The following is a 13,656-nucleotide window of genomic DNA, read 5'->3' as shown; positions in this document are numbered from 1 at the left end:
TGTTTAATTTACTTGTGTGTCCCACGAGCTTCACATGTTCATGTTTTTCATTTGCCTTCATTATCACACCCAAATGGACCGAGATTCCTCAGGGACATGTAAGGAGTCATGTTGTTCAAGCCAAAACAGTATTATAGTAATAAAAAGGCAGAAATGTTGAAAAGCTTTCAGTGACATTGAAAATGCGCTGCATGTGGTAAAGCAGGTCATACATGTTAATATTGTTGAAATACACAAATGGGTTTTTAAAGAGTACAGCTGCAATGGTACTTCAGGTACTCCGTGTACAAACAATTTAAAACAGTTTTTTTTTTAACCATTTTTACAACAAAATGTAATCTATCGTGAGCACATCACAGCTGAGCAGGTTATGATTGAGGAATGTACTTGTTGTTACAATTTTGCAATATTTGACTTTGAGGTAGTCTGATTCTACAGTACATGTGACTTAATGTGAATGTAGTTTGTCACAGAAATTACTAAGGGCCTGATTTCGACGGTTTGCACTTGCAAAAACAGGCACAAACTTGCAAATCGATCTGGAAGATGATCTACTAACCGGGTGCAACACAGTATCTGGAGAACAGTTCTTTCAGCTCAGTGGGTGAAATCCATGTCAAATGATCATTTAAAGCGGACAAGGTGATTCAGCAAACTTGAGAGGAATCGCGCTGGCTGATTTTGGGGGCTTTAGATTGTGTTGCGTGTCTAAAAGGCAGGCGCAAACCAGCGTGCAAAGCGCTACGAGCGTAGTGCAGGAAAAATGAGAATTTAGCCACTTTTGGAGCTTCTCAACTTGGAGTACACCAATCTGAGTTACATCAAGCAAATTATGGCTCTTACGCAGTCGACGGTGTCCCCAAAGCTATCAGGTACGGCCGATTTATTCAGTGTAACTCAGTAATAAGTTTGTTGTTACACTTTCACTTCACACTTCCAAGTCATTTTGCGCTTGCGGTGCACTCCCAAATTTTTCTTGGCGGAAACCATTAAGAGCTACTTAGTGTGCAAATTCTTTAATTAAATGCGGCGAGCTCCACAACGATTACACATTTACACAAACGGCACGAGTAATGGGTTGGAGCGAGAACACGCAATTTAATAAATCAGGCTTTAATATAGAATATGATATGCTACGGGAACCTTGTTTCATAAAACATAAAGCCTGATTCGAAGATGCTAATATGTTTTATATACACACACACATATACATATTCAGTGAAGAAAATAAGTATTTGAACACCCTGCTATATTGCAAGTTCTCCCCCTTAGAAATCATGGAGGGGTCTGAAATTCTCATCGTAAGTGCATGTCCACTGTGAGCGAGCTCATCTAAAAAGGAAAATCCAGAAATCACAATGTATTATATTTTTAACGATTTATTACCCCTCGAGGGTGGCATGGTGGCTCAGCTGGTAAAGTGTTGCCCTCACAGTTCTGAGGTCCCAGGTTCAATCTCAGACCGGCCTGTGTGGAGTTTGCATGTTCCTCACGTGCCTGCGTGAGTTTTCTCCGGGCACTCCGGTTTCCTCCCACGTCCCAAAAACACGCAACATTAATTGGACACTCTAAATTGCTCCTTGGTGTGATTGTGAGTGCGGCTGTTTGTCTCTATGTGCCCTGTGATTGGTTGGCAACCAGTTCAGGGTGTACCCCGCCTCCTGCCCATTGATAGCTGGGATAGGATCCGGCTTTCCCCGCGACCCTTGTGAGGATAAGCGGTGAAGAAAATGGATGGATGGATTACCCCTCCATGATTTCTAAGTGGGAGAACTTGCAATGTAGCAGGGTGTTCAAATACTTATTTTCTTCACAGTATACACACACACATGCACACACGGTGGAACAACTGGTTAGAGTGTTGACCTCACAGTTCTGAGGACCAGGGTTCAAATCCCGGCCCCGCCTGTGAGGAGTTTGCATGTTCTCCCCGTGCCTGCGTGGGTTTTCTCCGGGCTCTCCGGTTCCCTCCCACATCCCAAAAAAATGAATTTATTGGAGACTCTAAATTGCCCCGATGTGTGAGTGTGAGTGCGACTGTTGTCTGTCTCCATGGTTATACTCTATATGAATTAGTGTATTTTGTTAAAAAAAGAGAGAGAGGTCATAAAACAGCAATTGGGTAAACTGAAATTACAACTTGGATTTCAGCGACTCCTTCATAAAAACAAAATTGCACAAGACAAAAAAATGATCACTCCTGTCCTTACCAAGACAGTTCACCTGAATCCCAATCTTCCTTGACACCGCATCAAATAAACAGCTGATTTGTTTGGCGAGTGCTTATTGTCCGACGTGTCGCCGTTCCAGTTCTTCAGGCCCTCGGGTAGGGACGAGTCCTCCTCCATGTCCCCTAACTCTTCCACAAACTCCTCATAACAGGATTTTTCTCGAAAAGGGCGTGGACCCAGCAGCTCCACCATGTCAGACTTCTCCAGAGTTTCTCTTTCTAGGAGACGTTTTGCCACCTGTGACAGGTGGGCCAAAAACTATTAACTCAATTAATCAATCAATAAATCACTATAGTCAAAATTGTCCTATTTTAAACTTTGACTTGAGTAATTCTTAAGTCACAGTCGTCTTACCCGAGGATAAATTCTAGCTCGTTTAGCCACATCTGGTCCTCGATAGGTAAAAAGAATTTTCACCTTGTCCACCATTGCTTTTTTCTCCTTGACGAGTTGGAGCGTTCGCTGGAAGGCGGAGTCAATGAGCAGACGGACCTCCTGGTCGATGAGTTGGGCTGTGGGCTCACTGTAGGGTTTCTCCGTCACCGCGGGGCCTTGCTGTGGGAGCTCGAAAAACATCGGACCCACTGCAGCGCTCATTCCGAACTGTACAACCTGGAGAATGAGGACAAAAAGTTCGACATTAACTCAGTCATGCACATAGCTGGACTCTCTATCTTTAAAAACCAAAGACCAAGTCCGAAACCTTGGTGTTCTGATAGATTGCGACCTGACTTTCAACGGTCATGTAAATCAATTACTAAAACTGCCTTTTACCATCTCAAGAACATGTCTAGAGCGAAGGCTTGGATATGTCAAGCAGACCAGGAAAAGCTCATTCATGTTTTTATCTCAGGTAGGCACACTTGACTATTGTATTGGTCTTCTGACTGGACTCCCCAAAAAGAGCATTTAACAGCTGCAGCTCATTCAGAATACTGCAGCTCGGATTATGACCAGTACAAAGAGGTCAGAGCACAAGAGTCTCGGATTCTTGTGAGGTTAAGTGGCTAAGAAAATGAATTGATGGATGGATGGATGGATGGATGGATGGATGGATTGCTCTTTGTCAATTCCTGAAGTCACTATCTTTAAAACCAAAGACCAAGTCCGAAACCTTGGGTGTCCTGATAGATTCTGACCTGACATTCAACGGTCATATAAAATCAATTACTAAAACTGCCTTTTACCATCAAAAGAACATGTCTAGAGTGAAGGCTTGCATGTGTCAAGCTGACCAGGAAAAGCTCATCCATGCTTTTATCTCAGGTACACTTGACTATTGTAATGGTCTTCTGACCGGACTCCCCAAAAAGAGCATTAAACAGCTGTAGCTTATTCAGAATACTGCAGTCCGGATTCCGACCAATACAAAGAGGTCAGAGCATCTATCCGTCCATTTTCCAAGCCGCTGATCCACACAAGAGTCTTGGGTTCGTGTGAGGATAAGTGGTAAGAAAATGGATGGATGGATGGATTGCTCTTTGTAAATACCTGAACTCACTATCTTTAAAAACCAAAGACCAATTCTGAAACCTTGGTGCTCTGATAGATTCCCACCTGACTTTTAATGGTCATATAAAATCAAGTACAAAAACTTCCATCTACCATCTAAAGAACATGTCTAGAGTGAAGGCTTGCATGTGTCAAGCAGACCAGAAACAGCTCATCCATGCTTTTGTCTCAGGTACACTTGACTATTGTAATGGTCTTCTGACTGGACTATCCAAAAAGAGCATTAAACAGCTGCATCCTACTTAGAATGCTGCAGCTCGGATTCCGACCAGTACAAAGAGGTCGGAGACGCTTATCCACACAAGAGTCGCGGGAGTGCTGGAGCATATAACTCTAATTGTAAAGTTTTTACACTGGCTTCCAGTCAGCTCTAGGATAGAATCGAAATTTCTGGTACTGGTCTATAAATCACTAAATGGTTTCGGTCCTGAATACATGAAAGAAATGCTTACGGAATACAAACCCAGTATAGCTCGGAGATCGATCCGACGCAGGTCAAATAGTGGAGTGTTTTATTTTTTTAAACTTAACCGACTTGCTTCGAAATAATAGAAAAATACATAAAACCCATTCAATGGCAAAACGGTCTTTTAAGAAAAATTAAGTCCTCGGACAGTTTTGGCGCATGATCACGTTTTCAAAATGAACAGAATTTTTGAACGGAATATAAAGCAATGAATTCTTTTGTGTCAAGGATTATATGAATGTTTTCACGCAGACATAACTCTCCACACAACATTATGTATGGTACCATACACACTGCAGTACTGTAAACCAATCGGAGGCTTTACACTTCCATTGTGTGTAGCTGCAGACATCATTACCTGTGCGTAAGCTGACTGTGTGACCTTCCGGAGGTCGTCGTGGGCCCCCGTGGTGACCCGACGAAAGAAAACCTGTTCGGCCACTCGACCCCCGAGCATCACGCACATTCTGTCAAAGAGCTGCTCTTGCGTGAAGAGGTGCTGCTCCTTTGGCAAATACTGAGCGTAACCTAGACCCTTTCCTCGAGGAACAATTGATACCTGAGAGACGACAACACTCAATTTAATGATTACTTGACAGTGACAGAAAAGACGGGAAAAAAAACACCGAAGTAAAGATTGACATGTTACAAAACAGAACTACGAGAAGAGACGCAGCAAGTGGTTTACCTTTAATAGTGGGTCTGCGTGTTCTAGAAACCAAGCAGTAACAGCATGTCCGGCCTCGTGATAGGCCACCGTGGTCCGCTCTGGAAGCTGAAGTACCCGACACTTTTTCTCCAGACCTGACAGCCAAGAAATGTCCTCAATTTTAAGGATCTGGCACAGATGAACATCTAGCTAGAGCGATGCTTTCAATTGTCCAGGTGAATATTAATGTTGTGCTTTTTCATGGAGGACAACATAAGATTACTCTAAAGTACTTTTTTCTTTTTTTTTTTTTTCTTTTAATTCTGGGGCAGGAGAAATTGTTCCAGCGTCATCTGTTGTTTTCCACAGTTCTGCATGACAAATTGTAAAAATGCGTACTTTCTACAAAAAAATGTACATTCCGACAACTAGTCCTACCACTGCTTAACACACTACAGCTCAAAAATACACAGGGAGACATAATATAACTAGATTTGTGGTCATATATTCCTTATCCTCTGCAAACAATGACAAATATTACTGTGGAGCTGAGACTGGATCAAAGAACAGGATTTTGGTACTGATTGCCTGTATTATACAGCCCTTGGGTGGCCAAGGCCCATGCACAATCAGAACCAGCACAATGTCCGTTGAATTGGAGCACAAGATATGGCAAGAAATGTTTAATGTCTTGTATTCTACTTAATTATGTGTTAACTATGTGCTTTTATAAAGTATTATAGCGGGCTAGTGTATTTTCCGTACTATAAGGTGCACTGCATTATAAGGCGCACCCTCACTGAATGGCCTATTTTTAAACTTTTTCCATTATAAGGCGCACCGCAGAATAGACACTAGAAGTAGAGGTACGTGATGTATCCATTAGATGGGCTGCACTAAAGGCTTAATATTGATCCATATATAAGGCGCACCATCGGCTTTTGAGAATATTAAAGGCTTTTGGGTGCGCCTTATAGTGCGGAAAATACGGTATTTGTCTTATGCAAAAATGTATAACATACAAATTTGTTGGCTGTTTTTCATTAGGGCTGAAACAAATGAATGACATTTGAATAATTTCAATGGAGATAAATGATTTGAGAAAAGAAATATTTTGAGTTATGTGCATGGACATGGAACAAAGTAAACTCATATCTCAAGACACCCACTGTAACCCTAAATTAACGGATTGATTTATTCCAAGATTGTTTACACTTGCTGTGTATTTTGTCATCCTATCCATGTTTGGTTTGTATTATTTTTTTTTTAATATAATTTAGCCCAGGGGCATTCAATGTGTCGATCGTGACGACATACCGAGAAACAAATAAAAAAGGCGAGCGTATTTTTTTTTTTTTTTACTTTAGCTCACAGCGCATGTGGAAACAACGACAGTACAGGAAAACATGCTGTCAGTGAGTTCCTCCCCTATTTTAAGCTCTTGCTTAAGAAATCTTAACAAACATGAGTATGGATGTTGCAGTAAAGAAGGCAAACACGTATCACTTTCATACGGAATGTGAGGTAGACTTTTTTTTTTCCCCACAATGTCATTTTCGAAGGGCGTTTGCCTCATCTGCCAGTGTAGTGAAATGTGGAGCGGCATTTTCGAATTGTTTATGGAAAATACGACACCGACATTCCGTCGAAAAGTGAGCTGAGAATGAGAAAAGTAAACGAACTAAAATCCGAATCGGCCGCACCGCAGTCACTTTTAACACAATATAGTTGGACAGCGACAGCCGCCACCGGCCGAAGCATCGTTTCCAGGTTCGTCACATCATCGTGAACAACAAGAAGTCCTTCCAAGACGATCTTTTAAAAATAACGCGGGAATATTATCTTCACTAAAATCTGCAGCTGTAAAGGCGCTGTGAAGCCATGGCTGATACGTGGAAGGACATCGGATATTGTGAGTGTTTCTCACTACAGTTGGATAAATCCACTGACGTGAGTGACGCATATATCGTATGGTGTTTAGTGATCATCAATGTGAACTCAGATAGTTACAAAAAATGTTTAAAGTTAATTATGTTGTGTAGTATTGGCTCATGGGGTTATGCAAGGTACACAAACATACATTTACACTTAAAGAATCCCCAATATACTTAAAAATAAATATGTTTTGCATTTTAGTAGAGCGTAGATCTTTGTGACTTGGTCATTCTAAAAAGTTACACCCCCTGTCGACCGTGAGAGGCTGGGTGCTTGACAAGTAGATCTTGGGGTAAAAAAGTCTGCGGACCCTGATTTAGCCATTCACTGTAGCATCCAATCAGAATAGAGGTGAGAAAAGGACGTGCACTAACCGTAGTATTGGTTACAAATTAGAAACTGTTAAGAAGTTGGAGTCGGGAGTTCTTGTAGCCAGAGTATTTGAGAAATAGAGTAAAAACACAAAAGGAACATACGTAAGAGTAAGGAAAAACTCTTGAGCTTTTGCAGCTGTTTGACGTTTATATACAGTACATATATACTATATTTATATTTATCTACAATAATTGTATCATGTTGTGCGTGTTTGAAGGCTACGAAAAAAAAGTGCTTTAAAAATGAACAAAAACGGCTTTAACGGTCGAGCCTCGCCCGTAAATTGAGGTTCCGCTATGAATAATTTTTTTACATTTTAGTGGTTGATAAACGCACCTCCAATGACTCTCTCGACAGCCTGTTCAAAGTGCTGAGTGCTGATGTGCGGGTTGAGATGGCGCGCCGCTATCAGAGCAGCCTCGTTACAAACGTTGGCAACGTCGGCCCCTGAGACACACAAAGCAACACGACCGCCGCGCTGAGGCGATGAACAAACATCCTACTTAAACAAAGACCGAGGGAGCGCAGACACATGAGAGTGATAACGTCTTACCAGTAAAGCCTGGAGTTAGTGCGGCTAACTTTCTGGCGAAAGCTTCGACTTGTATACTTGGGTCCAACTTTAAAGGTCTCAGATGCACTTTAAAGATGGAAGCTCTGCCTTTTATATCTGGTGGACCTGGAGATAAAATGCAAGAGTGGAAAACTGTAGCAATGCATTTCCAAGAAGCCTAAACCGCTGCAGTAAACTCATCATGTCATTCGGTTTCTCCAGTTTAGCTTATTTGTCTATGGGAGAGTAGCCGCCTCCTCACCTCAGTGTAAAAAGTGTACGTAACGTAATTTCCGGCCTATAAGCCACGACTTTTTTCCACCCGCTTTCAACCCTGCGGCTTATGCGGTTATGTGACCAATTTGTGCATTTTTTCCAACGGCCGCAAGGGGGCACTCGAACGGAAAAGGTAAGAGTGAGACCAGTGGAATATATGTGCCGAAGAAGTGACTTTCACCGGTATGCTTGTTTTTAACCGGCCCTGTTAGCCCTGCACTAGCATTAGAGCTGTGCTAGCGTGTTGCTCCTGTGTTACTCCCATGTATCAGTGATTTTTACCGGTATGTTTTTTTTTTAAACCGGCCCTGTTAGCACCGCGCTAGCGTGTTTCTGCCGCGTCTCAGTGATTTAGGTATGTTTATTTATTTATTTTTTTTAAATCGGCTTTGTTAGTGCTATGCTACTGTGTTTCTACTGTGTAGCTGCCACGGCTGTTTTTTTTTTTTTTAAACCGGAATGTTTTTTATTTTTTTAACCAGCCCCGTTCGTGCTACCGTGTTGTTGCTATGTTAAGATAAGCTAAGCTATTCAAACTTTGAAAAGTCTTTCTGTGTACAGTCTTTCTTTGTAAATATCTCATGTTTCAATGTGGGCACTTGCGACTTTTACACAGGTGCGGCTTATGTATGTACCAAATGGTATTTCCTTTACAAATGTACTGGGTGAGCTTTATAATCCAGTGCGCTCTGTAGGCCAGAAATTACGATAAATTAGATCGTACGATGGTCAGGAAAAGATCAAGAACACGCTGAGCACCGAGATAAAAGAACACAGATGCAAATTATGACATTAGGTTCGACCAGTCGTGAAGAAGGCAGCAGGCAAATCTAATAGACCCGAAGCATTAATTGTTGAAAATCTAATTGACAGTGTTATAATGGGAGGCTTTCAATAGAATTAAGAGACAGGAGTACATGATGTACCAATGACTATGTGTCGATCGAAACGTCCCGGCCTCATCAGAGCCGGATCTAGGACATCAGCTCGATTGGTACTGGCCATAACGACTACATTGATGCTGCTCTTAAACCCTGTAATGAAACAAATTTGACACAAAGGTTGCAAGAGACCCCCGGAGATCAATGATCAGCAACAATCTGTTTACCATCCATTTCAACTAGTAATTGGTTGAGTGTGTTTTCTTGCTCGCTGTGGTCCCCGAAGTTTCCTCTGCCGCGCTTTCTACCCACTGCGTCAATCTCGTCAATGAAGAGGATGCAGGGGGCATTTTTCCGTGCCGTGGCAAACATGTCCCGGACCTAAAATAAGACGGAAGAAGGAGACATTCTGGTTTCATCACAGCAACAACACAAATTTAATAATGCTTGACATATATCGCATAGCAGAAAGTAGGACGCTTGTGTCCCCGTACAGCAAATCTCAAAGAACTACCACTGTAAATTCAGACATGACGTATACTAGAAATGAGTGATAATTGTAATGATAATTACACCACTTTTATTTTGATATGCTTTATAGGTAGTTGGGATCCAAAAGAGCGAGGGGTCTACAGTAGTAGTCAACGGCCCTGCATCTTCACATTCAGATTAAAAACTAGAGCAGTATGTAGTACGTTGACCATCTTTCAAGTAATTTACTAGAGAACAAATACCGTGAACACAAATTGTAATTTGAGATGTAGCCTAAGGTTGCGCAAACTGTTTTATATTCTGAAACTGAATTATATCTATTGGCATAGGTGTTATGAAGAGGAATTTTGTTACTATTTGAATTGTCAAGAGTTTGTTTGGTGTCTCCGCATATCCTGAAAAGCCCGACGTGAAACATATCATCGCAGTAGTTGTCACAACCCCCAAGACTCCACACGTTTTGCACCGCCCCCTGCCCCCCGCCCCTTTAAGTTTATTCATATGTTTATTTATTTGAATGGTGTCACGACTGTATCAAATGTTTGAGTCAGTGACCCTGGGGGTCCGCAAAGGCAAGGCCCCAATATCCCACACCGTGATGGTGAATAAGGCCCAGTGTACGGAAAAATTAAAGTACGCAAAGATAAATACGTGACAGACCCTCGCAGCGCCCACGCCGACAAACATTTCCTGGAACTCGGAGCCGCTGACGGTGATGAAAGGAACACGAGCTTCTCCCGCGGTGGCCTTAGCTAGCAAGGTCTTTCCTGTTCCGGGTGGACCCGACAATATTGCACCCTGCACCAAGAAACGGGACATAAACACATCACACACAATTTCCTTGGAAAACAGACCTTTGTTCAATGTTCCGACGACAATCCTACTTTAGGGATCTTAGCTCCGAGTTCCTGATACTGCCGCGGGTTCTTCAGGAAGTTGACAAACTCCAAAATCTCCAGTTTGGCTTCTTCGCAGCCAGCAACGTCCTCGAAGCGGACACCAATGTCGTCTTTGACTACCTTAGCTTTGGACCGACCCATACCGAAGGGGTTTGCCCGCCCTCGACTCCCACGCAGTCCCGCCGTCGGCCCCGTCCGAGTCCCAGCAGCAAGAAGCCGACCAGAAATAAGGTCGGAAGAATTCTATACAAGAGCGTTCTACGGGTAGGCACACAAACATGGTGATGTAAACACATCCGCTATAAAAGCTGGAAATGGTCCGATTGTAATTCTTACCCGTCACTCTCACTGGTGTACAAGACGGGTACGTTGCATGGGGTGTCCAAACAAAGTTCCTGTTGAGCTGCTTCCAGATTATGCTCAAATGAGTCCACACTGCCAATGTTGAACCACAAATAATTCTGAAACAAAGCACATGCAAATTATGATAACTGTTAAAAGATTTGACAACCACCTTGGTTACAACTTTTCTTCACCGCTGAGTGGAAATACTACACAATGTGTGTTGCAGTGTGCAGTTTACTATCAAAATAAATTAGGACCAGGACATATTCAGGATTACGACTACCAACCACGTCTGACGTGTTCACGCCGCGGGCAGGAATGACTTTGACGTATTGTTTATTGACAACCTCCAGGTGATCGACCTGTGTAGTCAGCGCAAAGAAGTGTCGAGTTACTGCAGTTCTTGCGGTTGGAACAGTCAACAACAAGAGGAAAAAAAAAAAAAAAAAGAACAATGTGGATCTCTTACTAAGCCCCTCCTCAAGTACTGATGCACAAAGTCCTTCCAGGAGATCTGGATGCCGGTCTCCCGGAAGTAAAGGTACAAAAATGCGGAGGCCATGCCTGCGGCACCTATGGCGATGTTCCGGAGTGCTGTTTGGTCCAGTGGAAAATCATCCTAGTTAATAAAGACGTGAGAATATTTGGATGAATATGACCTCAGCTAGTGCTGGATTTTAAGTGATTTAAAAATCATCTGCACCCGAAAGCGTGCCCACCAATCATATTCATTGTCCTTTTTGCCTCCTCTTTGTCCTTCGTCGCCCGCATTTTTCATCTCCCTTTGCGGCTTTCCGAAAGGTTCCCGCTCCTTGCATTTTGCGGCTACAGCACAAAGAAACCAAAAAGGGAGATTCACGCGTGAAGGAAGAGCAGGAACAGCAAAGTGTTCCTACTTTGCTTTAAATCTTTAAACCTCACCGTGAGAGGATTTGCTGGCGCTTGCAGTTCCTGTTCTCTTCGGGAAGAACTTTTCAAAGCCTGAATTGATTGCGCAGGGAATACAAAATGAGCGAAAAAAGACAGACTTGACGCAAAAATGCGTAGATAATTCTGTGTACTGTAAATTACCTCTGGGGGGTTTGACTGAGTTGAGTAAACGAACAAATGGGACTCTGTGCTGGTGAAGCCCGGCACATTTTCTCTGGATCAGTGATGTCCTCTGCAATATATAATACATTTATTAACCTGCGGAGGGTAATATACACGTGGCATTATATCTGCATAATTAATTGGATTTTAATCCTGATTGTGATTTTGGACGGTAGAATTAAATGAGTCTGATCATCTGTATTTTTGGGGGTTTTTTTTGGGGAGGAAGGGGGTGAACACATGGTTAAGGGTTCATTTATACTGTAAGCACAGCACACAGGGGCCAACTTGAAAAAAAATACAACAAAAATGGCATCTGTATTCCTTCTTGTATATCCACCAGACTCACAGTTCTTTTACATCTCTTATTTCTACATCATTATTTTTTTATCCATGACCTGAGACACCACATAACTGAAAAGACAGATTACAGGCTACACTTACATGAAATGTGTGGCAAGATGACGACAAACATGCAATTGGATGTTTAAAAAAATAATAATAATGCCAAGTTTTTACCGTAGAAAAATGTATTTGCTCGAAACCTGTGGCATGCTTAAGAAAAGTCTTTTGAGTTTTTGAACAATATTTGATTATATTAAAACACATTGCCATTACACTTGCAAGAAATAGTGGCAGTATCATTTATCAAGTATTGGTCCTTGGTGTATACGCAAGTCAAAGTAATTGTACTTGGTCTGGAAAAAAAGGGGCATCAGTACATCCCTAAAATGAAAAGTTATGTACTTGGACTTTGGAACCAGATGGTCTTAGTGTGAGCCGTGCTGTACACAAATGTGAAAATGGCAACTAGCTGCTGGGGAGATACAGTACTAGTCAGTTACTGTCAAAGTGCCCTTAAGCAAGGTGCTTTCCAAGAGGTTTCAGCTGTTTGTGAACCCGTTTCACTCTTACAGCTCCTTCCATGCATATCTGCATTTGCGTGTGATCTGGTTCTATTCCGTTATTTTCATAGTAAGCAGTACCACATTCATTCAACTCTTTCTGCCTCTTTTTTTCATTATTATCTTTAGAGATTAGATTTGCTGTCCATTTGGCATATGAAATATTATCAATTTACCTCGTAGTTCTGATCCCACCGCAAGTAGCCACGCCCCTTCGGATGAAAACTCTTAAAACTTGGGGGTAAAACCAAAACCGTTTTGAACATACAACCAACATTTGAATGAGAAATGTATCCATTCGAACGGAGTGTGCGGCTAACAAATGTTGGATTAGCCAGCGGAGTTTGCGAGCATCTCTGAGTGAAAATAAACAAAGGAAGTTCTTGTGAAAAAGATCGTGTCAATAAACAGTGAACATACCAACGCGATATCTCCGCTCTGGAAAGTTGCTGAAATGGACACGAAGTCGCGACTCCACATCCGAACCGACCGTACTCGGTTACGAAACGGGCCGACGCCGACAGCGAGAAGACCCATTGTCGTCGTCGCCCCTGTCGCGGGCTTCGACGTGCACCTTCCGAACTGCACGTACTTACAGTCCGTTTGTTGGGCTGCTGGACAGGCACGAAGTCTCGCGAGATGTGTTTAGAAAAGCAACTGGTGAGATTCGAGTTGGGCTTGTTTTTGGCCCCCCTCCACTCACCCCCTCAACATTCCACTCTGGATGTGGGAGCTGTCAAAAGTTCACAGAGTCCACTTTATTTAGAACCCATGTATCTTTCAGAGGGGAAAGACACACTGAACTAAAGATTAAATTTTTTTTCCCGTTATCGGTACAAATAATTTAGAAATAAATTCACTAGACACTTCATTAGGAAAATGTCATATTGCAAATATATTGAGTAGCTATTGGGATTAATCACACACCAACAACCACCACTGCGCGTTCGATTGTTCTTCACATTCTATCCATCCATCCATTTTCTTCACCGCTGATCCTCACGAGGGTCGCGGGGGAGCGCTGGAGCCTATCCCAGCTGTCAAC

The 13,656-nt window shown here is 42.4% G+C and overlaps 1 protein-coding gene across 1 annotated transcript; it reads right to left on the bottom strand.

Moving 5' to 3' along the window:
• Positions 1-7: 7 nt before the first annotated feature.
• Positions 8-13,222, bottom strand: LOC133498250 (AFG3-like protein 1). Its single transcript, XM_061814846.1, is given in 18 exon segments — positions 8-2,468; positions 2,649-2,843; positions 4,568-4,768; positions 4,898-5,013; positions 7,505-7,615; positions 7,722-7,847; positions 8,924-9,031; positions 9,106-9,259; positions 10,031-10,168; positions 10,255-10,472; positions 10,475-10,527; positions 10,606-10,730; positions 10,902-10,976; positions 11,084-11,233; positions 11,318-11,439; positions 11,536-11,595; positions 11,686-11,776; positions 13,032-13,222. Coding segments are annotated over 18 exon segments (2,409 nt in total). The 5' UTR covers positions 13,149-13,222; the 3' UTR covers positions 8-2,219.
• Positions 13,223-13,656: the final 434 nt, after the last annotated feature.

The sequence above is a fragment of the Syngnathoides biaculeatus genome, chromosome 3, assembly GCF_019802595.1.
Source record: "Syngnathoides biaculeatus isolate LvHL_M chromosome 3, ASM1980259v1, whole genome shotgun sequence".
In the NCBI taxonomy this organism is placed as follows: domain Eukaryota; kingdom Metazoa; phylum Chordata; class Actinopteri; order Syngnathiformes; family Syngnathidae; genus Syngnathoides; species Syngnathoides biaculeatus.
Note: the sequence above shows the minus strand (reverse complement) of the source record. Positions and strands in the feature narration are given on the sequence as shown.